Genomic DNA, 26,955 nt, shown 5'->3' with positions numbered 1-26,955 from the left:
TAGTCACAGTATTGTCCACTAGAGGAAAGTTAGACCTGATTTCTTAGGGAAAACAGAAACGGGTATCAATATATAACAATTACAAGTTATATAACTTATTATCTGAATTATAAATGCGGCATGTTCAGAATGGCCTTTTTCCATGAGGGCATGCAGGGAAAATCTTTGTGTAGGCCTGTAAACAGGTGGACAGTAATGTAAACATCTTAAATTATTAATATTATTCTAACTAGTCAGATTTAAGATGTATCTTTAAGGAAAATGTATACAAGAATGGAATATGTTTCTCATATTGTTTGTGTTCTTATGCAGGTGAAAGAAGAGGACAAGGAAGAGGTGGCCGAGGAAGACACAGAGGTACTTGTTCTATCAGAAATTCCACAGCATGAATAAATAATATTTTAACTTATCTCAAACAATATCCAAATAACAATATTGCATCAAAAACCTCAGGGGATATAAAAGAAAACACAAAAGTGAGTATTGAGAAATAGTTTTTTTGTTTTCAGTACTCATTTCTCTTTTGTATTGTATAATTACAGGCCTACCTTCTAGAGCTTCATCCTGAAGCACCCGCCTGCGCCATTGTTGCAGGAGACTTGAGAAGCTGCAGACAGCGGCCTGACCATCAGATCCAGTCCAGTGGCAGAAAACATGTCAACTGTGCATTTCACTGATACAGTGGAATTCATCTCAGAGACATAATCCCTGTGACTCCTGCAGATTTCTCCACAGTGCCTTTTTTTGATGCTAGAGCAAACCTCCTGCCAAAGGAATAATTTGCCTAAATGCACTTTTTGCATCAAGACAGTTTTGTCTTGTGCGTTGTAACAGGAACGAAATATTGATGTCGTTAATAAGACAAGAGAACACTACTTGTGAGACCTACTACTTGGCATTACATTGGGATAGTAGACTAAAGACAATGCAAGTCTTAAAAACGCAGGAGTCATACAGGAAGTTAAGTCTGAAATTACATTAATTGGTTGATTCAATTGATCTTAAGAGGTCTGTCAAGTAACTGACACAATCTTCAGACCCAGGTTCACAACTTTTCAAAAGAAAAGCTCTGTATAATTCAGCTCAATATAAAGCTTTACATCAATAAAACTAATGTTGTACTTTTACTAAGAAATAAAAATAGTTAAATCTATGAATGTTGTTGCCATAAAGGAGATCAGCACGTGCGACCCCCGTGAATGTCTAGGTCAGTTCGATACGGTGAAAAAGAAAGTCAAAATTGTAAACATTAAGTGGTGAACCAGATATTGCGAACGCCCCAGTTTTGGCTCGTGGGCCCCAAGGACATAAAATGAGACATGGTCAACTCTGTAGAGGAGTAGGCAGCAGAACGGCCTGCATGCCGTTCTGCTGCCACTACAAGGCACTGTTAACAATCGCACCAGATTCAACAATACACTTCCTTGGGCCCTTAACAATGCACGTGACAGATGTGAAGCTGATAAGATGAACAGTTCTCAAGATGTGTTTCATATACAGACAGACGTTTCTAGAGTTTAGAGGCAGATTTCAGGATGTGTGGGTTTGTCTTCTCATCAAATGACCTCAGACACATACAAACATGAAGTATTTGACACTTTATTGCATCAGTTCCACTAATAAATAGTGCCCTACTCCCTCAGTAACAACGGATGTGAGGATTCAGTGCGGAATCCTTGTTATCAATGTCTCCAGTCAAATCAAATTCTGTAACAACATTGTCCAGCTTTCAAACCCTTTTTCTACTGGCTCAGGAAAAGCTCAATGTCAATGGAAAGAAACTGCAAAAAGTCCAAGGCTTGATTGCAAAAGCAAGGTAAATATCTAGTTCCCATTTCTTCATTATAAACAAATGTGTGTGTGTGTGTGTGTGTCCACGTATCACTTTTTCCCTGGCTTCTGAAAAAACATTAAGGAACACACACACACACAACTCGCATCTGACGTCTACATAAGCTTCTACAGTATAGCTGTGTAACTGCATATATGCACGATTGGGTCTCCAAGTGTCTTCACACCAATCTATCAGTGTTAGTACATGTTTGGCTACAAAAAATAGGATGAACATATAAAATATATATATATATGTTTTGGTTTACAACTGCCAAAACCATTGTACAGATTTTTGGTTTGACAGGACATTTCATAAAGACGATAGAATTCACATTTCAAATCAAAGAGTAATTTCAATCATATAAAACATTTCCTTTTTTTTTATGAAAATGAAACATACCAAAAAGAAACAAGCAATAGCTACAGATGGTCCCATATTTCAGCAGTGATGAAGGGGTGTGGGCTGGCATCTAGGTGCAGCTTCGACTTCATCTCACTGCAATTACTTCAGAAGTGTGTGATAAGGTCTATTATGAGCAGCTAAGCAGCAAAAGTCAATGTACGAATCAAACTCAGCAGTGCACAGAGAGTTTTTACAGTATCCAAGCTGTGAGTATAACGTACTAAAGGTAGAAACAGTGCATGGTAAGTATTTGTAACCTATCCAAGAAGCTTTCTACACAATAGTGTATTCATTAACTTTTCTGTGATCCAGCTTATGACGCTGCCCCTACAGTAAATTGTGCAAACTCAGAGGAAAGTCCAAGTCAAAACAGGCAAACTGCGCTGTAATTATGAAAAATTGATGACCTGTGGCTTGGAATGATTTAAGACTGCTGTTTACTTCATCTGTGGAGTAAAGACACTTCAGATGATTAGCAGCCAAAGAAAAATATCTACAAATCATTTCACTAATGAAAGGAGAACCAGTAAAAAAGGTTTTTAACGACCTAACTTTATGTCAGTAAACAGCTTTTTTAACAGCAGCTCCCCGAGAGGCCAATCAAGACAAATACACACAGAGCGCCTGCTCAAAAGTTGGGTCAGTCAGTGTCACTACAGACTCCCAACCCCAGTAAAAGTGATGAAGATACACCAGTGCCAGCCCAGACCCTGGACACAAAACCACTTCTCTAACAATAACATGACATGATACCAAAGAGAGTAAAGACATTGAGATATAGATAATATGCACACTGAAGATGCACAGCTGTTGAGAAAAAAAAAAACTTTGCTTTAAAAAGAGCCCTGACATGAGACACATAAATGGGACATTTTCTTCTCTTGGTTCCTGCAAACACCCCCCCCCCCCCACCGTGTACGTGTCTGCCAGGCTTCTGTCGTTACGTGATGAATGGTGCACTTCACTCTACTGTCACTGACTTGGCCAGGTTTCTTGGACAGTCCACCTAGATTTAAATAGAAGAAGTGAAAATGTGAGCACATCATCCCAAGCCTCGTCGCTTTCCATTCATTTTAAAATCCAATTTCCAATAATAGAAATTGCTAATTGTTTAAGGCTTTTAATATCAAAGACCGTATTCACTGTGTTGCTCTAAGAATAAAACTAAAAGCTGACATAACTTTTGCAGCTGCTGCTACATGATTATGGAACCAGTCCGTGTTAGAAATTAGACAAGCTTCCTCCATCTCGGTTTTTAAATCCAGGCTCAAGACAAATGTTTATTCCATCTTTATCTGTTGTAATTTCCATATTTCTGCATTCGTCCCTGGTTGTTTACTGTTGCTGTTGGTAATTTCTTCTGTGTTTCTACTTTATATCTTTATTTCCTTTTTACATGACTGAGTTTAACTGTGCTTTAGAAAAAATCTTTAAGTGCCATTTATTCTTATTATGTATTTCAATAATATTTACTATATGAGCCAAGTAAAGAGGACAACATATTATATACGTCTTCTGCTGTTGAGTAAATGTTACATTCAAACTCTAACAAAACACTCATGTTTTCACCCAGTGATACAGCTTTTATGATTCTCAAATCTTTGTCCAGACACTTGGACAAACTTTATAAAACCTGGAGGGTGAGAAAAGTCTGTGATCATATAAATCTTTGCTTCTGTGTCAGAGCAGCAGCGCAGCTTGGCATTAATGTGAAGACTCATGTGAAGTGAACTGCTGTAAAAGCTGCATCAACACAGGCTTTATTTTTATACCGAATTCTGCAAAAAAAGAAAAGCCAGTGAAGTTTACAAAGCTGCAACAGACAGTAGTCTGGCATCGCTAGACCACTTGACTTTTGCGAATGGGTCTGGAACTCCGATCATTTATCATTTCAGCGATTTGTGATCAAATGTCGCAGAGCAAACCTCGAAACAATCAGAGCTACGAACAATTTGTGACAGTGCAGAAAAATGTCAGTTTATATTCTGTCCGTTTAATACTCTCCAAAGCCGATTCAATTGGTCTCTCCATACCAGTGGTAGCCATGTTGGTTGTTAAAGAAAAAGCTTCTTTTGGGTACTCCTACCTCACTTACATAATCAAACCAACCCTGTTTAAGATCAATAAGTTGGGATTGGCCAGACGAGTTAATGGATGGAAATGAGTCAGAATACAAGAGCAAATGGATATGAGCTCATTGATTGTTTTGGTTTCCAGGCTAGACAGAAAGTCCAACCCTGTTTAAACTGTGAGCTGCCCTATATTGTCTTTTATCATTATCCCAAAATTAACCAATGCATATATGCATCTGTGCTTAGTCTAAAAAATGTGATTACCTTAAAGTTCTGCTTGAGTAATTTGCCTATAAAGCAGTGCAGAGGTCTGCTGCTGCCAGATAATTAGGGGCATAGAGCTTATAATTTCACTGTGGGTGTAAACGCACATCTCCCAATAAACATGTGAAAATTCTTCTCCCTTGTCTACAGTAAACAATGACACATTGGTAATTATGAAAGTTTTAGTTAGAATAGTCTGCAGGTGAAGACTGAAGAAACTTCAAATCCTATTGCTTTTTTTGGCATGAATTCTGAGAAAGGGAGTCTTAAGAAGCAAATCACTTGAGATCATCATCAGTTACCAGTGAGCCTGAGGGGACGGTACTTACGTCAAACCCTCGGAGCACAGCCAGGTGGAAGGACAGCAGCTGCAGAGGTATGACGCTCAAGATGCCCTGCAGGCAGTCCACACAGTGAGGCACGTTGATGGTGCGGCTGGAGTTCTTGATGGTCTCGTAATCATCTTTGTCGCAGATCACAATAGGACGGCCCTGTACGGAAAAAAAATGTTAAAAAAAATAAAATAAAAGTCTTCAAATGTCAAGTACATCAGGTGTTGATTTGATACTAAACCTGGATATGAGTTGAAAAAAAGCAGAATATTTATAATAATACCATTTTTTTCCACCCATCTCGGTCAAATTTCACATCTCTTAAATCCACATCTGCTGCACATTACTGACAGCAGTGATGTCACGCTGAACCAACCCCTCCCTCGTATTTACCGAGGCGAAGGATCAGAGGTGTGGCACAGACAGGACTATGAAAATTAACCTAACATGCAATATCTGTTGTGGTCGCCCAGTGCTCGAAATGATTTTGTTCCGTTTCTCAGCAATAAAACAAAAGGAAAAAGGAAAAATGACTAAGTCAGTAACTACAACAACTGGATATATAAAATGGATCATAACTTTAGGGGAAAAATATATCAATGATTTATACATTACCTTAGATTATGTATTTTTTGGGGTGTATTTGTGTGTGTGTGTGTGTGTGCGTGCGCGCGCGCGCCTCACCTGACGGGCGACGACTTGCTGCAGGGCGTTCTGACATTTGGTGTAAGTGAGGTCTCTCATGATGATCATGATGACTGGCATGAGTTTATCCACCAGGGCCAGTGGGCCGTGTTTGAGCTCTCCAGCTAGGATCCCCTCTGAATGCATGTATGTGATCTCCTTGATTTTCTATACGGGATACAAAACACCTACAGGTTAAGGAATATTGAAACGTGTATTGTAGTCATTATAGGCTATTTGAAAAAATTTAAATAAAAAGATAAGAAAGCATCAGTCCAAATCAAGACTTGGAAATTGTTCTGCTCCGTATTTCTCATTCAAAAAAGGAATGATATGTAGAATCAGAGACAATCATTTATAAAATGTACTCGCAACAGTAATTCAACCTTTTGGGTTTAAAGAGAAATCTTTCAATCTAAGATTAGTTGTATAAATACTGCTGGAGACCACTGGTGTATAAAATAGAGCAGTTTTTATAGTTCTCACATAAGAGAAAATAGAAAGATGAGACAGTCTGCATTTGCTCACCAGTGCTCCTTCCAGGCAGGTAGCGTAATGGTAGCCTCGGCCCATGATCAGGACACTCTTCTGCTGATACAACTCCACGGCCAACTTCTGGATCTCATCATCCAAAGCGAGGACCTCTTTAATCAGATCTAATATGGGCAGAAAAGCAATTATGACTCAGTTTTTATGAGTAAACTTTGGTGCTGTCGCATGCTAGAACCTGGACTGGACAAGCTCATAATGTTGGGCAGGGAGCAGCAGACATTCCTCATTAGTTTACCATTAGAGTCATGCCATCAAATGCTTTAGATCCAGAGCAGCAGGCGACAGCTCGCAGCCAACAACTATTCTTCCCTCCTCCTATTTTTTCTTTTGATCTCTCTCTCAACATTTAGCTTCCTCTTCCAAGAGGATTGTTTGGACAAACAACTAAAATGAAGCAGGCTTTGGGTTGTGCTTGATCTTTGCTGCAAGAGATGGTTTCCCATCCCTATATGTTTTAATCTCACATGTGGCCAGGATTTCCCTGGCTGAAGCAGAACTCTCCCATGGCTTGATTTACCTGGAAGAACTCTCAGACCCTGGATTATCTCACGACGTCTGGGCTGCACTGAAATCCTGTCATCGCACATCAGCAGGGCAAACATGATGAGGGCCACAAACTGACTGGTGTAGGCCTGCAGAAAAAAAAGGAGTATATGTGGTATTATGTCAGCATATTAAAGAGCTACGTGTGTGCAGTTTGAGCCAACTTTTGAAAATGACCGACTTATAAAGAAAACAGTTGTATAATGTGTGCACAGATATAGAAACAGTCACTTATTATAATATTGACATTGCAAGATTGGTTGTGGTGACCAGATCACTAAAGGTTAAGTAGTTTTCCTTTTTTGCCACAATACTGGAACCAGAGCAGCAACCTGATCCTAACTTTAGCCTCATCCAACAGAGTTTGTGGAGCCTTGTGCTTCTTGTTTTGATAGTGAATTTAGTGTCCAGATGATAATCTGCACCAGATGAAAAATGGCAGGAGAGGTAGATTTGAGTGCATGCGATGCAGCATTAAAATGCAGTGAAGCTAGTTCTGCTCATGCTGGAAACTTGGTACACCCACACACTCGCTCTTTGTCATCATTCTGGAAATGTCACTGCTCACAACCTCAGCATATCTGAGCTTCAATGCCTGTCGTCATCAACCCTCTCTTATCCTCCACTTCCCTGCATGTTTGGAGGCCTTCCATGCCCATTTGGGAGATTTAATCAGGGTTCAAATGGAGCCAAGTCCTTTCACGGGACCCTCTGGACTCAGAAATGCCAGTGTCTGCGTCCAAGAAAATAGCTGTAAAACATTTACACTGATTTCTTTTCCTCACCTGATAGCACCCTGACTGCAGTCTCTCTGAATTGTGACATTGAGGGCTGTCGGCTCTAAAAGGGGCCTAGATATTTTTCTGTGCTAATTTTTTTCTCATGCAGAACATACCAGCTGTTGCCCCTCAACGTAAACCACACTTGCATTCAGCTGAAATATAAACAATCCTCCCTCAAACCAAAACGTCTGTGGACTAGAAATCAAACTTAACCCTGTAAATTCCCAAAGGACACTTGTACGTCATTCAAACAGGCAGCCTTCTTATATTTACTGTCAGTTGATGAGCCAGCAGGATTTGACTTTTGACAGCATCAAAGTCTTTCTTCTCAAGTGTCAAATATTCCATAAATCTTGCATACGACCAAATGAACCAGAAAAGGCTCTTCTTTTTTCTATGAGCTCTTTCTCTTTTCCAATTAACTAAAGAAGATAAATTGTATTAAATATTAAATAGAAGCCAAATAGATGAGTTTGTAGTAATTTAGCAGGTAAGTGTGATACATATTGACTAGTGATCTTAAGAGCAAGGCAGTGCAGCAGTTAAGCAGTGTGTGTGTGTGTGTGTGTGTGTGTGTGTGTGTGTGTGTGTGTGTGTGTGTGTGTGTGTGTGTGTGTGTGTGCGTGTGCGAGTGTGTGCATGTGTGCGGCCCAGCCAGCCAAGCAGTAAATGATGGCGTCTTTGAGGCATGCTTCGAGGCTTTGGAGCAGAGCAAGAGTCAGTGAGCCAAGCCCAAAGACTTAGCCAGGGGGAACCTGCTCCACTCTCTGTTTCTATGCTCACTAACTGGGGCCGAGCTCCACGACTTCTCTGCTCTTCCTCCAAGTCTAAACTGGCAAATGCTTTTGGTTTGGGAGAAAAGGAAAAATAAGAATCCTAACTTTACATGGAGTCAGTCTTCTTTAGCTCCCTGAGGAATAAGAGTGCAGGAAAATGTCAACTCGCAAAGGCGAGTCCGGATTCACAATGATCTTTTCAGATGGGTTTATATTCAGTGTCAGAGGGTGTGGAGTTCAGCTATGAGATGATGCAACAAACACGTGAAGAGTCCTTTAAAACATTGAATTCTTCTAAAATGTATAAATGTGATGATGAAAAACAGATGCATTAGTTTTTAACAATAATGTCAATTCAATCTTATCTGAATAGCGCCAAATTGCAACATACATGAAGGCACTTGTCTTCTTGAAGTCGAGACCTTCCAATATTATAGATAAACCCAACAGTTACCACAACTGTAATAATTTCAGATGATAGTTATTTAAATGTATTTATATTGTAGCTAAAAATTCACATCAGCCATCTTTGAAATTGATAATTGAAGATTCAATACTTACTGCTATATCAATATAATTAATTGGAATTTTTTCCTGGCAAGCTCATCCAAACATAGACAAACCAAAAATACAAAATCTGTGCCTTTGAGAATAGAATCTTAATGAGTTCCTATGACGATGAATTTAAACCACGCTATTACACAATCAAATACAATTCTGCTCTGGAGGATTAAGTCTGTAACAACAAGCTAAAAAAGGCCCTTATCATTCATCTGTTTGAGTAATGGGACCTGAACTGTCCTTTCAGTCTGGTTGCTGATAGAATGATTATATACTGTAAATATTTTCCGAGGATCTGAGGAGAGTAATGACTAAGTGTTTACGGTTGCAGTCACTGAGGGTCTAAGAGAAAATGTGTGATAAATGTAGGCTGTGGTAAAGCCATGAGGGGTTTTTAATATCCGTATCCTCAGGAGAGTTAACCAGAGCCGCAGTTGTCATGGCTCACCTTGGTGCTCGCTACCCCGATCTCAGGCCCAGCGTTGATGTGGACTCCGCAGTCGGTCTCCCTGGAGATGGAGCTGCCCACTGTGTTGGTGACACCCACAGTCAGAGCCCCTCTCTCCTTACAGTAGCGCAGGGCCATGAGGCTGTCAGCTGTCTCCCCTGGAAGGAACGGGAAAACCCAACAGTTTTTGCAACGCAACAGCTCTGACAACAAAACGATGCTGATTTATAAGTTTGTTCCGGAATTGCTATTTCACAATCCAGGACTCTGATTTGAAACAGGTTCACAGACAAACCACAAGGCGAACCACAGACATTGCTCATGTAAAAAATTAGAATGCCACAAGTAGCGCACATTCCCGAAGCTACAGCTACAGTGTTTAGGTGGAGAAAACTCAACTGTACGGCAGAACTGAGACTTAACAGTTTACTGAACATCAAACAGCTCCCCTAAATGGAAACTGGAAGATAACTTGATCAAGTGCAGATGGCACAATCCTCCTCACCTGACTGGCTGATAAAAAAGCAGACATCATCTCGGAACACAGGTGTGTTCCTATCCAAGAAGTCACTGGCCAGCTCAATCATGACAGGCAGCTCGGTTAGCTCCTCCAGGATCTGACGGGTCTGGGAAAGTAACAAAGGACTGTTCAGCAAAACAAACCTGTCGAGCACATGTGCTAACCCATAAACTTCACACACCTGTGTCCACAGCACAGACATCACATTTCATACTTGTCTTACGGACTGAACGCGGATAGCGAAACAGAAAGATTTAAATGGTGTGCATTTACACCAAAGGGGGACAGCATTTGGCAAGTGGCTACTCACCGCTACTCCAGCATGGTAGCTGGTGCCGCAGGCAATAAGTATAAGTCGCCGACACCTCTGGATCTCTTTGATGTGGTCCTTCAGTCCACCCAGTGTCACTGGAAAGCAAACCAAACCACTAATCCATCATTGTGCTCCAACATTTTCCATCTCATTTAAAAAAGGCCACCAGAGTGCAGAGAGAATCACTGACAAGGTATATTTGCAGATTTAGCTTTTCTCTAACATCCATGTAACCTTGCTGAAATCAATCATGCACACTGAGGGGGGAAATACAGTGAACTTTAGGTCATCCTGGTTTTAACACTAAAATTATTATGACATCTTAAATAAATGAGTTGGGCTTTCGTGTGCTGTCCTTTTCACAAATCCTGAAATAAACACATCTGAGCAAATGTTTGAGTGACATTCATGAAGAAAGTAGGCCAGCAGAAAAGAGGGACTGTTTATACTTTAGAGGTTATTCAAATGTTGGAATTTGCAGTAGTAAAGTAAAATCTGAAGAGAGTTGGGACAGAGTGGAAAATAGTTGTCAGTGGAACATTGATGTAACGGCACCTATAAATGCACTAATCAGACATCTCTCTGACCTGTGTTTTCATCGAAGTTAACTCTCCCTCTCATGGTGTTGACCACAGACTCTGGCTGCTCAAATATCTCCTTCTGCATGAAGGAGCTGTAGTTGCCTGTGGTGAGAGGATCAGAAATCAGGTGAACTTTTACAAAATTGTAAAAAAGTATCTCATTAACCTCCTGAAAATCTCAGTTTCATGCTCGAACAAAACATTTTTTTTATGATAATAAGAAATCCCTGGAAATGCAGGGAGTTACTAAAAATTCTGAGCCACAGCGTTAGGTCATCCATTACACAAAGAAAAGACAAACATGAAACATCAGGGAGACACTGTTTTGCAATCAATTATAAACTGTGACAGTGACATACGAGGTTTTTATTCTGCCTGCCTCAGAGTAATTTGGGTCGAGGGAATTATGTTATTCAGCAGAAAGTCTCCAGGAACTGAGGCAGAGGAGAGAGGCTGAGTAATGACAGGAACACAAAGGAATGTCAAGAGCAGCCAGCTTCAGTTTACCTCTGCCCTCTGCTGGATGACTGAGGAACAGTCAGTAGAGGAGAAGACAATAAAGAATAATAATCACAGGCTGAAAATAAATAAGTTATTGTGGCAGTGACACATTTTTCCTTGGGTCGACTCTGTAGCATGGCACATTGGAAGACAGTGGAGGTGCTGACTTTAAGTTTTCAGGGTGCTCTGAAAGCAATAGAAAACAATGCAAGGAAAGACACCCCTTTATACTCACATTTGCAATTTAAAGGGATGGCAGCTTGATAATTGATAAATCATTTTGGTCCTTTTTGTCAAGACGATTGCAGCTTCTCACATAATGAGGGTTCGCTGTTTGTTTCTGTAATTTATGATGGCAAATGAAATATTTTTGCTCTGACAAAAACTATATTATGACATTACCTTAGGCTCTGGGTTGTTGTGTTTGGCTTTTATTTTTTTTACTATTTATTGATCTTTTATTGACTTAGTGATTGCTCATCCAACAGTGGGTGAGACAAGACAGATCCATTTAACCAGTCTGTAAGGCTCGCAGTCAAGACACAAAGGCAACCAGGCCAATTGGCAATATGAAAGGAGTCAATCTCCCTTTTAGCTGTTTAACAAGTGGGAAAAAAAGGGGGAAAAAAGAAGCTAATTTGGCACAAAAAAGGGTTTACATCTATTCATACCAAGGGTAGAGGGAGAGTGAGGGGGCTAAAGGATTCCAACTTAGGTGTCATTTTTACTACAGAGGCTTCCCTGGAGTGCAAGTGATCAAGCAGGGTTGTAAATATCTTTGTGATAAAAAAAGATAGCCTCAGGACTGGACAGTCTCCCATTAAGACTTACACAATAATAACAGGACAACAATTACAAGGGTACAGGGCCAAATTACAAGGAAGAGTTCAACAGATTTATCTTCAAATGTGGCTTTGAGTAATTTATGATCGCGAGAAAATGTGAACACAATGAAGTCGGACCCTCAACTCACCCTTCATGATCTGCTGCAGCTCCATCTGCAGGGACTCGATGGCCCGGGATGGGTAGTCTCCAGCCCTGCGTTTTATCCTGTGGATGGACAGCCGGCCCTCCATCACGGCGGCCACATCATCATCCTCCAGGAAGATCACCCGATTTGTGTGCTCGATCACTGCGCTGTCATGACAAGAGAGACAGACAAAGAACCACATCAGACATTTGATTGATGCAGATTTCAAAGCGGATGTGGAGCTGTAAAAAGGTGGATACAAAAACTGGTTTCTGCTGACCTTGCATCTGAAGCAAAGTAGTACTCCACCGCTTTCTCGTCCACAGGGAACAGGCAGGTGTCCTGGTCGGACCTGGGTATAGCACCGCAGCTCTTCTTGTCTTTAGCAGCTGAGAAAAAACAAACAAAATGGGCCTCAGTCATGCCTGCGCAATCGCATGTGGAAAATTCACAACATTCATAAAACAAAGAACTTACAGGAGCGGTAGAGCACAGGAATATGGTCAGTGGAGAGCTTGTGATCACTCCGCACTCCCATCAGCAGAGGACTTCCCCTCCTGCACAGTAACATTTAAATGATCCAACAATACTTTAATCTGCAATAACTATAACAGTATAATAGTTTGACTGCATCAGTGGTGGCCTACCTTGTGCCAATTGCCTCTCCGGGGTAGTGGACACTCTTGAAGACCAGGGCAAAAGCTCCCTCCTGTCAGGTGGAAGAAAAAACACATCAAACTTTTATCTGCTGATCACAGAAGGAGAGGCGGAGTGCACGAGCAGGTCCTTACCAGCTGCTGGATCACCCGTTCCACCAGTGTGGAAAAACTGAGGTCGTCACTCTCGCGGTTGTCATACATGTACTTCACCAGTTTGGCGATGGACTCTGTGTCGGTCTCTGACTCAAACTCATAGCCTTTGCTCTCCTGTGGAGATCGAGTTAGAGAGTTAGTCTAACCCTAACCCTCAGAGTGATGAAAAGATGTCTATAATAGTTTTTGAAAGATATTGGCTCACCAGGAATTTCCTTAGGTCTTTGTAGTTGGTGATGATTCCATTGTGAATGACAATGAACTCTGTAGAACAGAGAGATCATAATCATTTTTAAGATATGATTCCTGCACCCAGGTGAATAAAAACAGACTGAGCTGTTACGAAATGCGAGGTAAAACATTTAGCTGTGTGAGGTGAAATAGCTTTTGATCTTTAACTCAACTGACCGTTGGTCTTGTCAGATCGATGTGGATGGCTGTTGACTGGGCTTGGCACACCGTGGGTGGCCCAGCGGGTGTGAGCGATGCCGACGTGAACATCAAACTCCACATCTAGGTCCAAGTCCTGCTGCTCTAAAAGTCAAACAAACACAACCCAACATGGACAAGGCTTAGTATCTTAATGGTTCGGTCACATACAGGATGACAAATCAAGGCTTCAGTTTTTAAAAACTGATTCTCCTCCTCTAAGCTTACTGTGGATCTCATCATCGAGAGCCTTCACTTTTCCACGTTGCTTGATAATTTGGATAGATTGGGGACTTCCATCCTTGCCGTTGCCCCCATCAATCCCCACACCTAACAAAAAAAACAAAATTAAGAAAGAGCATGAGAATTACAGGGATCACAAGTCCTTCAGTATCAACGGGTTGGGGCAGATATCGTTTTGCAAGTAATGGACTGTTTTTAGTCTAATGACAGAGCTGAACTCCAGCTTATCGTGTTGCTACATTCAATGAATGTTTGCCAAAAACTGTAGGATGGTGATGAAATTCAAATGAAGTAAACACACAGGGAATTAGCTCCATTGATGGTGCAACAGGTCTGACCCAGCCTCGTGATAGTGGCTGTAAAAATCACAGCAGACATTGTCTTGCTTTGAGTTCCTCACATTTTCAGAAGAACAAATAAACATTAAGTGTGACTGATGAAGGTCGAATCATATGCTGCTTTAACATTGAATTGGACACACAGTAAACACTGTCTGTAATTTGGTGGCATCTTAAGGCAGGCAGTGAGGAGACAGATAAGGAAGAAGGTGTGATAAACAAGCAGGAGTCTGTTGGTGATGTGAATGTTGATGTGTTCTTCGCTCTCACCCGCTGAGTCATAGCCTCTGTACTCCAGACGTCGCAGACCTTTGAGGAGGATCTCAAGGATCTCACGGCGAGTCCTTGGTACATGGTAGTTGAGATAGGCAAAGATTCCTGAGGAGAGGAAAGCAACAGTCTCAGATTAAAGCTGTGTTTTCTTTAATAAGAATTTGGGTCTGTCGACAATATCTTTTTAAAACTGTCTGTCTACTTTAAAATTCTAGGCGGGCACTTAAAAGTTCAGGTTGAATTAAAATGTGTCAAACTGGTACATCTACTTGTCTGTTATTCCAGCACTGTTTTGCAGCTGACGTGCAAAGATTAATGCAGTCCCGTAGGCGTAGTAACCAAACTCATGTACACTTGGATCATAGAAACAATAAAATACAAGGAGGGCTGGGTATCATGGCTGGAATTAATGTGACAGTAATGATAAGAATACTGTTTGATATTGAATACAGGATTTACCAAATCAGCAAAAATCACAAAAGATAATATTTATTCTATATAGTATTCTTATAAACATAATCATACATGTGGACAACAGAATTGAAATAACATAAAAACTCACTATGATCATTATGATTATGTCATGATAGTTTCTGACCTGAAAATGACCACAATATGTCAAGGTGACTGAAGAAGAATGTAATCTGATTCCATCCTGACACAATGGATCAAGCTTTTACTTTGTGACGTACGGCTCAACTCTTACAGGCTCAAAGTCCCAAACGTATTTTAGGGATAATGCATGAGGAACCTGTCCTACAGGAGGGGTGATGGTACTGGAAAAACAAATATTGTTCTCTCCAGTAGTAGAACCTGCTTAGAGACAATACAGTGTTTCTGCTGTTTCACAATAGTAATTAAAGTGGGAGGAGTAACTGTGTGAAAGACACCACAAAGGTAAACTCAAACCAAGCTGTTTGGCTTTAGTCCGAGATGCTTATATATTAAGTGTATAGCTTTGAGTTTCATTGGCAGCTGCATCATACCTGTGTCAGTCAGACTAAGGTGCTTGGGCCAAACACACTCTTGGTGCAGCAACAGGCTGTCAAGACTTAAACTTTATTGGTACATTTTAGCAATAATCTGCAAAGGACTGAGATCTATGGCCCCTCCGATACCTAATAGAACACACTGAGGAGTGTCTCACTAACTGGCTATGGAGAATAAGCTTAAATAGAAAAACACTTGAACCTATGTGCGTGTGATACTACGTGTTAAAAATTATTTGGTGTCATGTTTATTAGTCTGTGGTGACATTGGGTTTCTTCATTGTGGTGGGTGATGCTGCGCGTCATTGTTGTTTGTCAGTCTGACGTGCGCTGTGTGGCACATGAGGAATTTCCAAAAGGATGAAATAATTATCTACGGAGGAGACATGAAAAACAGGCCTTTCACAGAACTGAGCACTGAGGAGTCCATGCAAACAGGGAGCCAGAGGGTCCAACAGAGCATTCATTCATTCATTGACCAGCGGGGAAAGGAGGGAGGTGGAGTGAGTGGCAACTGGACCTGGAGAAGAGCTGCAGCAAAAGCGTCACCATGAAGTGAATTCACAGGAAATCTCAACAAAGAAATTGGTTTGATTTAATACATATCAACCAGAGCACAGTGACATGTGACTGGTGTGACTGTAGTGACGGTGATGGGACACAGAGTCCTCGCTTAAACACACAATATCCCAACGACTCGAGCTAAAGTATAACGACGTGCGACTTAATGATTAAATGATTTATTTCAATCAAATACGCTGTAAGAGGTTTAGAGGAAAGTTACGCTGTTGTCGTAATGTCAGCGCAAACCACGTTAGCTGTGTGTTAGCAGGAGGAACGCAGGTTAGCATTTCTACGATGTTTCGTCATGTCGACTCGCTGCTCGAGCCAATACATCACAACTCACACGTGGACAGCGTGGACAGGAAAAAGGGAAACATGTCTGGTTAATGTTTAAATGACGAACAGCAACAGCAGCCCATATTCGCTAACTCACGTTAGCCACCCCTAGCTAAATTTCAACTGGTTTGCAGCTTTAGCCTTTAGCCGGCAATGCTAGCAGCCTGTCAGATATGATCAACGTGTTGTTCTAGAGATTGGAGAACATCGTACATCGCCCAGTGACAGCTGTAAATGTAGATACGTCCTGTACTCACCACACATGTCTTCGGTTTGGCTGCTACTCTGGTAGCTGGGAACGCCTGTCACATAAGCTTTGCCCTCCCCCCCGTGATCTCACCCAATCAGAGCCAACCAGCGTATTCCATAGCGCCTTCTGATTGGCCGAGAAGCCTGTCAGTCGGGGTTGCACCTACCGACGCAGGTACTTCTGACGTGGCATCAGGATGCAGATCCGAGCTCCACTTCAGCAGCACAACACTGCAGGACTGTAAACAATTCATCAGTTATGTTCAGGCTGGTCGATCTTTTATCTTTAGTTAATAATTTGTCCAGAAAAGACAAACACATTTGTTTATGCCCTTAATGAAGGGATGTGGCCAGAAGTGGTAAAATATGTAAAATACTCCAAATGAGATTAAATGAAATGAGATAAGATATTTAAACACGAAAAAAAAACACGTTTATTAATCCTAATATTCATCTCTTTCCTTATTTCCCGTATAGTGTGTGAGTGAATGTGTGTGTCTGTAATTGTGTTTGTTGAGTATGGGGGCAATGGCAGTGAAAATATACTATGGGTATGTTTCTATACCGTATGCTGCTTTGAAATTCAGCCAAGCTGCACCAAATTCCAGTTCTCTAAATATGCCTGCTTTTTTAAATCAAGATCCATGAATTATTCCATGGGAAAACTGAAAATGTTAGAAAATGTTGCAATGTTAAAGTGATAAAAAAAACTTAACCTCCTTCACAGAGGCAAAAATAAAGACATTTAAAAAAAAAGATTAAAATGCATTAGATCAAGATGGAGAGAGGTGCAATTATTAAATATTTCAATAAACTTTATTTACATACATACAGAACTATATGTGTACTTTAAACCTAAAAGCTGTTTTGAGTGAGAAATGTGAAACTGTGTGAAATAATAAATAGAATATAATTCAGCCCAGCAGTCATCAGTTTCTTTTTATGGGCTCTTCTGATCTATACTTTGAGAAATAATAACAAAACAGCTACCAAAGTCAATAATAACATAAGGATGAATGACAATGATGATCACGGGGTCTTTCACACATCACGCTGTTCAACAGTTCCTCCAGCTCTGTCCACATCAGATGACCAGGGGAGAGAGGAATATGTAAATGCAGTTCAAGGTTTCGGTGTAATTCAAACTTGAGCGTTCATCTCCTCTTCCTCTTCTTTCACCTGTGGATAAACACAAGTTTAGTAAATAATTTCAAGTTTCACTTTTTTTCTTCAAGTTATTTTGTGGCTGAGGAATATGAGAAACAATGAGATGTGCGCAAATGAAAACACTTGTCAAATCCCTAAAATTAATCTAGAGATTGAACACCTAAATAACAAAAAACAAACTAAAGTAGTGTTTTTCAAGTCTTTTGGACACAACAACTTACAGGTAATGACAACAGCTGGTTTGTGCAATAAAGATAGTTCGAGTGATAATCAAAAAATATTATAACTTTGAATGTTTTTCAATGGAGATAAAGCTCTCTTAACTATTGTTCCCCACTACTTTGAAACCCATCCTTTCACTGAGCAGTATAAATCCAAATACCAAGCTGAAAGTTTGACATGAGATGTGTGTGCATGTGTAAGGAAACCTATTCTCTGGCAGGAGAACAAACCTGCTCCACTGATTCAACTTCAGGAATGTAAAACTGCAGCATGTTTTGGATTCCACTCTTCAAAGTAACCATGGAACTGGGACAACTAGTGCAGGCGCCCTGCAACTTCAGCTTAACGACGCCATCTTCAAATCCCCGATACAGGACGTCACCTCCATCCTCCTGCACTGTCGGCCTGGGGAACAAGACCACCCATCAGCATGTGTGAGAACAGAACAGAAAAGCATGGTGACGGGGAACAGACACTGATAAGAGAGGATGTCTTCACAGGCTTCACCTTATTCGAGTATCCAGCAGTTCTTTGATCATAGCCACGACTTCATCATCATCATCTGATGGAGCTGAGAATAGAAGTGGAAAGGAATGGATTCTAAAGAATTCGCAAACATCTTCCATTATCTGATGTTTCAATGTTCAGATGGTTAAATCCTTTACCAGTATCTGCGTTTGGTTCACTGTCCTCATTGACAACAGGAAGCCCAGTGGTGAAAAAGTCCATAATGGCAGCAAATACATCAGGTTTGATTACTTTCCATTCCATATTTGCATCAGACTGAAAGAAAGAGAAAAGAAGAGAACATCAGTACAAGCGATGGCACAGAGCTACACTATGAATTTCCATCAATCCTAAACAGCTGTCTGAAGAGAAAAAACAGAACATCACTGAATACCAATGGAAATTATTATCAGTCACTCCTTATATATATATAACTTTTATTCTTTCCAGATTTTATTAGAGTAATTATTGCTTGGGTTCTTATGTCACAATCATAACTAACAATCGTAACTTAGACAACCATCATAACTAATAATTATAATTCCTTTAATTATAAGTCCTATAATTAGGTGTGAAATGGGGTAACATACCAAACATCATAATGCAAACCTGGGCCTTACCTGCTTTGCTAGGCTATCAAAATACCTACTGTAAGAACACTTTTTACCATCTATTTATCCATCATTTATTCATCATTTACCTGGCTAATGGTGAGCAGTGCGCGTCACGAGGGCCGTCAAAAGTCAAAAGAACTGTGCGACCTGGGAGAAGCTTTACGCTGTTAGGATTTGGTGTATCCTGTGTCTGCACAAACATGGTCCTCCCTTTGAACAAACACAAATAAGACGCCATTAATACTGAGTTCAATTCAAAAGAGCTTCAAGGATGCGATTGAGTCAAAATGGGAGGGTTTGTGTTATCAACTGAAAACCTTCTGGGTTCAGTGGACCATGCATCCATTTATAACAGCAGTAAGACAATTGATAAATGGAGCTGTAAGATAAGTAATGACCTACAATGACTAACACAGCACATACTCTAATCTATAGTCAGTGTTTGTCTTGCCTTGGAAAAAGAGAATGCATGATTCACTTACTATTACAGTTTTACTTTTGTGATATAGCCAATTTATCTTGCAAAAAAGAAAATGACAGACTTATTGGAATTAGAACACATTCAGATATACATATGTGTTTAAGAAAAGAACAGAGATAACACATGATGAAGGGCAGGTAAAGAGTTTTGTCACACTAGACTGGCACTCAGTAGAGCACATACCTCTGTCAAGGCCCAACAGTTCCCTTAAATTCAAATAAGCTGCACACACACTCATTGATATCATTTCTCTCAGAATGCCTGATTTTTTTCCATGAAGATCTCTCCATTATTTAATGAGAAACACACAACTGTTAATAAAAAGCGATATTTATGATACATGTATTTAAAATATTTATTTGAAATACAAAATAGTATTTTGTAATTTGTATTTGATAGGTTTGACGAAATGGATTGATATTTTGTATCAAAATACTTCTGTATTTGCATTTTTGTAGTTTAAAAATACTTTTTGTGAGACATCTACGTGATGTCATAAAAATGAAAATCGATACAGCCTTTGATTGGTGTCTCCATAGTAATTTGCTTGTTGAGATCAGAACATTGAGGTTCAGAAAATGAATGATGCTCGAAGCGAGCCTCAAAGAAGAACAAGCACAAGATGAGAAATGTGTGTCTCCATCGATTTTTGCATAAATTGCTACAATTCTCAAGAGTTCCTGTTAGGTTTTGGTGTTTGTTTTAGTATCCAAGGCTAAATCTAATTACGCAGGGTTCTAGGAAACTATTTAACCAGAGTAACGTTTGCAGCCTCACAGTTAATGTTAGCTTGCTATTTTCAGCCTAAGTTTTCATCAGTTTTGCACGAGAGAGAAACTTAAACATTTCAGAGTTGTTGTACAGCTTTACTTTATAATGTCACAAGATGGTTTAACTTAGTGAACACTTGTGTTTTGTGCCTTATTGTCCTTAACAAAGTTGTGCTGCAAAGCCATGAAACAACAGGTTATCCCATCCACCACTGGTGTTTGTTGTAGCTCACAACTTCTCTAAGTCTAAGTGTGTAACTTTGTTGGGGCTGTGATGTATTTCGTGAGAATTGTTCTGAAATAACTCTGTGCGATTGCGTCGGCAATTGTATGATTGATGTTGCTCTCAAAAATGGTCAGTGAGCTGCTGAAGGGATATATATATATATATATATATATATATATATATATATATATATATATATATATATATACACACCTCTGAGTAAACACTAGTGACGTGTCCTTCCGTGTCGACGCTTCGAAGCGTGTTTCGACTCCAGCCGGCCGTACCACGTGACTGATTCAGGAAATGGTTCGCGGGTTTGGCGTGCGATTCGAAATATAAGGGGCAGCGAAACGCAATGGATCCCCCCCCCCCTCACATTTTGTGGACTTGTAAACTTTTTAAATACAAATGAATAAAATGTTGTCCCTATTTTACGTGTTACATTGTCCCTAGTAACATAAGCACAGTCACAAACCAAGTAACACAAGCACATTCACATCACAACCCTCTGCCCAATTTGTTTCCACTTTCCCTTGTGACCCCGCCATTGTATCATAAAGACAGACACCATATTAATAAGTTCATCATTTATGTATTGGCATCACAAACATCATTCACTCATTTTTTCAATTCAAAGCTTCACACACCAAAGCCATGGTGTCATTATAATCACTCTGCCTGTTTCACATTTATTGTCCACTTGATGGCACAGTAGAGCAAATGAAGCACCATGAAGCTTCGGCCCATGAGTGAACCAATTGCATGGAATGCTTCATGAAGCTTCATCTCGCCATCACTACTGATTAGACACTAGTTCACGATGTATGATGGAAACTAAATTAGCCAAACCGCTGTCGTCCAAACTGAGCACAAGTGTTGTGTTCTCCAGTCGGTGTCCAATGTCCTCATTGTTTCTCTATAGAGGCAGTCCCATGACCGTTGAGGTGGTGTGGGGGGTTTGTCTCCTGTGATGGAGGTCCGTCCACGTCTTCTCTGTCCCCCTGGGTAGAGCTGCAGCTGCTTCCTGGTGAGGCCCAGCTGTCTCGCTGCCGGTAGGCCTCGCACAGCGGCAGATCAGTGCTCTCCCACTGACTGTAGCTTTGTAGGGCAGAAACCAGCGGGAGGCAAAGAGTCAGCGCAGCAGAGAAAGAGAGGAGCAGACAAGAGCAGCAAGTCAGAATAAGCGCATCCGTCACATGGAGGGGGCACATGAAGGAATGTGTACGATAGAAGCATGGAGGTTATGCAGAAGCACTGGATATGATCAATGCATACAAAAAGCTGTTTATTCATGATTTGGTACTATTAAGAGGAATGACTGATCAGCGGCTGATTTTAAGTTTGGCGAAAAGGTTTGATTAGTCCTGAAAGTCCCTGTTTTTCTGTTTTAGAAGGTGGAGCAACTGCATGCCCTCGTGTTTGAGTCAGTATGTTTGTTCTTTTGATAACATGTCTACCTAGTTTTATACATCATACACACATCTTTAGTTTGTCTATTTTTGTTGAATAGACCAACTTTTTTAAGTTTAAATTTTGGATGTTGGAGAAACAATCCTTGCTGTTAAGTAAACATATTGAAACGCAACTGATCTGAACTCCTTGCAACTTTTGACTTCCATATCCTAATAAACCAGCCTAATGTGCACATAGGAGTAAACAATAAAATGGGATTCAGATACTTAATTTTACACCGATACAGGTGTGTCTCAAAATATTACAATATTTAATTTTGAGTTTGAGTAAATTACTATAAATACTGTGTATCTCTTGATCAGTGGTCCAAAGTCCTGTTTTCAGATGCCATGCCACATTGATGCAATAACTCTTGATAAAGGAGGCCTGGCCAAGTATTGGCTGAATTTAAATCCTTTATTGATCACAGAGGGATTTTATCTGAAATTTCTTTTCTAGATGAAAAATTACCCACAATGCTCCCCCCGGTTGGAGAATGGAGACTGAGATTGTTGGGAGCCACGACTGTTGTCTGCAATTACTCCGCAGCTGCTTGTGAAGCCATTGTTGTGGTGACTCTGTGCAATGAAATCCTTCTGAAAACTGTGATGGCTTCACCAGCGGCAAACATTTGTACCTGAGCTCTTCTCACGAGACCGACTTGGAGTCTTCGGCTGCTCCACCTGGCCTTCATCACAGACCTTCAGAAACAGCTGCTCTCTTCCATGTGGAGGAAGAGGAGGGAGATCTGTCAAATGGTTTAATTGGGTCCAGTTGGTGCTGCATGGCGTGTCTGCACTCTGCCAATGTTCTCTGTATGTTTCTTTGACAGTCCTGGCCCTCGTCCTTGCGGCACCAGTGGTTCTGTCGGCTCTGTGCAGGATCTTCAGACTCACTGTCTCCACCAACAGGAAATTAACTGAAAATGTTATTTCCATTGTGAGATATCTTTTCAGTTTTTATTCTAATAAAATAAATGTGAAATTTTTGCTGACCTGTTTTAATGAAGCACAATATATTGTCGTCATTGTGAATAATAGTTTACTTAACTGATGTTATTCTTTCATACATTGCATGTCGGCTGTTTAAGCAGCAGCTTTTAGTGAAGCTAATTTCACTGAAGGTATTTGAAAAATCATTTGTACAACAATTAATATTCTAAAGCCTTGCATCTGATTTCGCCCCTGACTGTTGGTTAAAACACTCAAATACATCATTATGTTCTGCTGCTTCTTCCACCATATCTTTGGTTTGTTTAGTCTTTTTCTGTTCGTGTTCAGAGTCTCTATTCGATGACAAGAAATACAAATTTCAAGATTTTTTTTCATTAGAGTTTTTCCACAAAAGAAGGTTCTTCCTCTTTCCGCTCGATAGAAATGTCTTTTTGTCCCGTTGTGTTAAAACGTCAGCACCGTTTTAACGTTTCTCACCGAGTTGCCGCAGTTATTCCAACAGTGTCATCACGGATCGTGTGGACTTCCTCTTCCTTCATTTATCCGTTCCGCTCAGTTGTGACCTCTGACACTTTAAACTCCGGGTTGGAGACAAAAGCGGGTGGATTTAATGTGAGCCCGTGACTGTGTTTTCCTGTGAGGGTCAAAGGTTGTCCTCAGGTCACAGGTTGGTGTCAGTGAACATGGTGTGCTCCTTCCTCACGGTGCTGAAGCCTTTGACGGTGTCGACAAACTCCTCATCTTCCATAAACTATCAGAGAGAAGAGTAGAGGTTGTAGTCAATTTAAAATGTATTTGCTTGTTTCATGGGCCTTTCTTGCTCCACTTTCTCTATATGATGTATCCTAGCAACAAACAGTTCATCAGTTATTCTTCTATATTCAGGGTCTCTCACCATCCCACTGTCATGGCCTGAGATGTTTGGGTCCCACGTTCCATCGTCTGTGAGCGACTTGCCGTCCATCACCTGGCTGACGCTGCGTCTCAGAGAGTTCACGCTGAGGATCTCGAGCTCGCCCTGAGGAGGAGCGTCGTCAGAGGGCTCACACTTAGCCTCCAACATTTCCTAGAGAGACAGAATAAACACACCACGTATTATGCACATGCACAGAAAAACTGTTGTTTGTGTGTGTGTATGAGTCTGCAGGGTTTTACCTCCATCTTCATGGTGAAGCCCTTGAGTGTGACACTGTTGGAGAAGCCTGTTCTGTCAGGCATGGTGTCGAACTGAGGCAGAGAGGGTGAGAGGTTTAAAGAAATGCACTGAAAAGAATAACTTACACTGTATAAGTAAATTCTGTCTCACTAACAAACAGAAAAATATACCTATCATTAGTGTTTGCATGTTGTTATACATGGAGTGAAGTATATGATATATTCATACAGAATTTCAGAATTACAATTACAGAATTGAATCCTTCTTTACAATACACAATATCTATTCCATAAATAAAGGCTACTTTCTGTGTTTTCTTGTTTTTGTCATTTCTTGTTTCAGAAATGAAGCACAAATATAACTTCATACTTATATTAAATGCCTTATATAACATTCAATATATTTATATATAGATTTACCCAATAAAATGCCAAATTCTATCATGTGTGTCATGTTTTTAATTGAATAGTGATTTGTAAATAAGGAACTCACCAAGACAGAATTGCTGGCTGGGTAAACAGCCATGGGGTTCCTCTTCTGCATGGGCAGGGCCACCAGAGGGGGTCTCTCTCGCGGGAAGGGGGGTTTGTTTAGGGCCTGAGCAGAGGAAACAAGAACCTGATTTGAGTTTTTTACAAGTGTAATAAGATTATACCTTATATAAGCTGCATGTAAGCTGAAGTCTTTTTGAAGTCTTACTGTTTTCTTTGCACCAATCCTGAAAATGACGTCTCACTTCAATATATCACTGTATAAACAGATTTATTCAAATGTTACCCGGCTCTCCATCCTTACCCTTACCCTAACCCTTACTCAGAGGATTAGTTGATACCGTTCACATTCATTTACAATGACCTGTGATGTGATGACGTCTGGAGCTCTCCCTTCTGTCGCTCTCAGCATTTACCGTGACACAGAATCTCTATTGGCCCTCACCTTATGAAGAATGACACCCAACACGACGGCCAGCAGCAGGAGGGCGATGGCTGCCATCACGACGATGAACCACAGCTCCTGGACGACCGGCCGGTTGCCCTGACCGCCCTCTGCCCGCTCGCCACCACCAGCCACTCCTTCTCCACCTCCTCCTCCTACCCCAGGAGGAGTGGGGCTCTGTGAATCTGGAGGTTTGACAGAAATTATTTAAAAGGGGAATACAGCATCTCCTTCAAATATGCCAGTTAAGAGATGGTTTTTATATTGTTGTTTAAAAATGCAAATGCAAGACCCTTTTTTCTGGATTTTAATGCATATCGCTGGTAAAAAAAAAAAATAAGAATGGGTTTTTTGTACATAGCTTCAAATATTTTAACTTAATGCTACCTTTATGCAAACTGCATTTCCTCCCAATGAATACAACTGAGTGGAAAAAAAAAATACACTACATCCTGGTAGTTTTGCACATGTAGACACACACACTGGGACTAGATACAACCTCAGTGCAGGTCATTTTTATGTAAACTACAGGTACCATTTGAGTTCTACATCGAAATAAGCAGTTAAATTATCTGTTAAATCCTTATTTTCAGGGATACATCTGACAGACAGATATCACAAGTCATGTCACAAAGGAAAGAAAGACGACCACACACACACACACACACACACACACACACACACACACACACACACACACACACACACACACACACACACACACACACACACACACACACACACACACACACACACACACACACACACACACACACACACACACACACACACTGCAGGAGATAACAGTGTAACTGGAGACATACTAGCTTGCATGGCCTAGTTTCTAACCTGCAGACAGCACCATACTCTTTAATCAGCCACTTTTATCTATTTATATTTCCATACCCGTGTGTTGTCTTAGATATGTCAAGACCTTGAATATTTATTGTCATTTCACACAGTATTTGTATAGGAAGTCTCTTAAATAAAGGCCCGGTAAGGTGCCAGTTAATAATTCTGCTTTCCAAGATGTCCTAGGAAAGGCCTTCCAGTAAAAACCAGCTGTGTCAAAGATATGATTCTTGTTATGGATTTACAGAAAGAGAAATAAGTTGAAGGAAAAGAAAATGAACTGCAGACAGACACAGAGAGAGAGAGAGAGAGAGAGAGAGAGAGAGAGAGAGAGAGAGAGAGAGAGAGAGTGTCCAGCCTGAGACTCACCAGTGCTGAGGTCCGTGGTTCAGCCTGTGGCGGCCCGTGCTGGCAGCCCCTTGCCGTGTCATGCATCGATCAGAAGGCCAAAGACCTGCCGGTGTTTAGGATCACACCTGTCGCCCCATCAATATTTCACACCTGATACTTTTACTTGCCACCTCACTCTCTTCAACACCACAGAGGCGAGGGACGAGAGACATGAGGAAGATATTCCAATGGAGGACTCCTTTCCTACACAGAGGCAAACGTTTCCTAGAAAGCACAAGGAAGAAACATAGTACCTGAAGTAAGACGGACTGCCTGCGGCTGGGCCTCCCTAATCCTCTAAAACTCCCATCAACCTTTGCTTTTCGGCAGCAGTGTCATGGTAACAGCCAGGTGTCTGGTTTCAGTTTACCTGGAGAGGGATGGTAGAAGACATATCACCCCTCTGCTCCTCAGGTGCACTGCTGGACTCTTAAGTGCCTCACATGTATACATGCATTATAATTCTTAATGTTGTTAATGAACACATGTGAGACCTCTAACAGTGTAAAGACACGTCTGTGTGTGTGAAGGTTGTAAAGTGTTATTCCAGACAGTCGTATATTCAGTCTTTTTACTATCGCAGGCTTATTCCAATGGCTGTTTCAACGCTTGCTCCTCTGCACAGGGACACAGAGGTTTGGGTAAGTCCATTTCTCTTTTCTCCTTCTTGCAGCAAGATCCTTTTCCTTCATGTTGCAGTCAGGTTTCATATTGCCTTCTTAGGTTTAGTTGCTCATTTACAACAGTTCTTCTACAGTTGTGCTACTCACATGATCATTAAAATGAGTTTTTATTGCATTTTACCTGTTGGTTATTATAGTTTGTAAACATAATTCAAGTTTCTAAAATGTTCTCATT

General features: G+C 40.7%; 3 protein-coding genes across 4 annotated transcripts; all 3 read right to left on the bottom strand.

Annotated features, from left to right (window-relative positions):
* Positions 1 to 1,583: 1,583 nt before the first annotated feature.
* LOC117768041 (glutamine--fructose-6-phosphate aminotransferase [isomerizing] 1) lies at positions 1,584 to 16,478 on the bottom strand. The gene is made up of 19 exons (XM_034596113.1): positions 16,377 to 16,478; positions 14,228 to 14,335; positions 13,605 to 13,706; positions 13,356 to 13,481; positions 13,153 to 13,211; positions 12,927 to 13,061; positions 12,783 to 12,844; positions 12,613 to 12,692; positions 12,416 to 12,524; positions 12,139 to 12,302; positions 10,671 to 10,766; positions 10,081 to 10,178; positions 9,756 to 9,876; positions 9,251 to 9,408; positions 6,658 to 6,772; positions 6,117 to 6,244; positions 5,589 to 5,756; positions 4,902 to 5,063; positions 1,584 to 3,242 (listed from the first exon to the last, which is right to left on the bottom strand). The coding sequence occupies exons 1-19, from the start codon at positions 16,381 to 16,383 to the stop codon at positions 3,198 to 3,200; spliced, it is 2,043 nt and encodes a 680-aa protein (XP_034452004.1). The 5' UTR covers positions 16,384 to 16,478; the 3' UTR covers positions 1,584 to 3,197.
* Positions 16,479 to 17,352: 874 nt separating this feature from the next.
* LOC117768048 (NFU1 iron-sulfur cluster scaffold homolog, mitochondrial-like) lies at positions 17,353 to 18,598 on the bottom strand. The gene is made up of 4 exons (XM_034596125.1): positions 18,423 to 18,598; positions 18,265 to 18,328; positions 17,988 to 18,162; positions 17,353 to 17,547 (listed from the first exon to the last, which is right to left on the bottom strand). Exons 1-4 carry the CDS (start codon positions 18,526 to 18,528, stop codon positions 17,509 to 17,511), a joined length of 384 nt encoding a protein of 127 aa, XP_034452016.1. The 5' UTR covers positions 18,529 to 18,598; the 3' UTR covers positions 17,353 to 17,508.
* Positions 18,599 to 23,233: 4,635 nt separating this feature from the next.
* On the bottom strand, positions 23,234 to 26,404 carry LOC117768047 (usherin-like). 2 transcript variants are annotated; one of them, XM_034596124.1, is made up of 7 exons: positions 26,077 to 26,404; positions 24,856 to 25,040; positions 24,412 to 24,516; positions 23,919 to 23,990; positions 23,659 to 23,829; positions 23,378 to 23,514; positions 23,234 to 23,343 (listed from the first exon to the last, which is right to left on the bottom strand). In XM_034596124.1, exons 2-6 carry the CDS (start codon positions 24,910 to 24,912, stop codon positions 23,425 to 23,427), a joined length of 495 nt encoding a protein of 164 aa, XP_034452015.1. In that variant the 5' UTR covers positions 24,913 to 25,040; positions 26,077 to 26,404; the 3' UTR covers positions 23,234 to 23,343; positions 23,378 to 23,424. The 2 variants fall into 2 exon arrangements, with proteins under 2 accessions (XP_034452015.1, XP_034452014.1); XM_034596123.1 differs by having other exon boundaries at positions 23,234 to 23,514.
* Between the last annotated feature and the right edge of the window lie 551 nt (positions 26,405 to 26,955).

The sequence above is a fragment of the Hippoglossus hippoglossus genome, chromosome 9 (genome assembly GCF_009819705.1).
Source record: "Hippoglossus hippoglossus isolate fHipHip1 chromosome 9, fHipHip1.pri, whole genome shotgun sequence".
NCBI lineage: Eukaryota > Metazoa > Chordata > Actinopteri > Pleuronectiformes > Pleuronectidae > Hippoglossus > Hippoglossus hippoglossus.
This window is presented reverse-complemented; position numbering and strand designations above follow the sequence as displayed.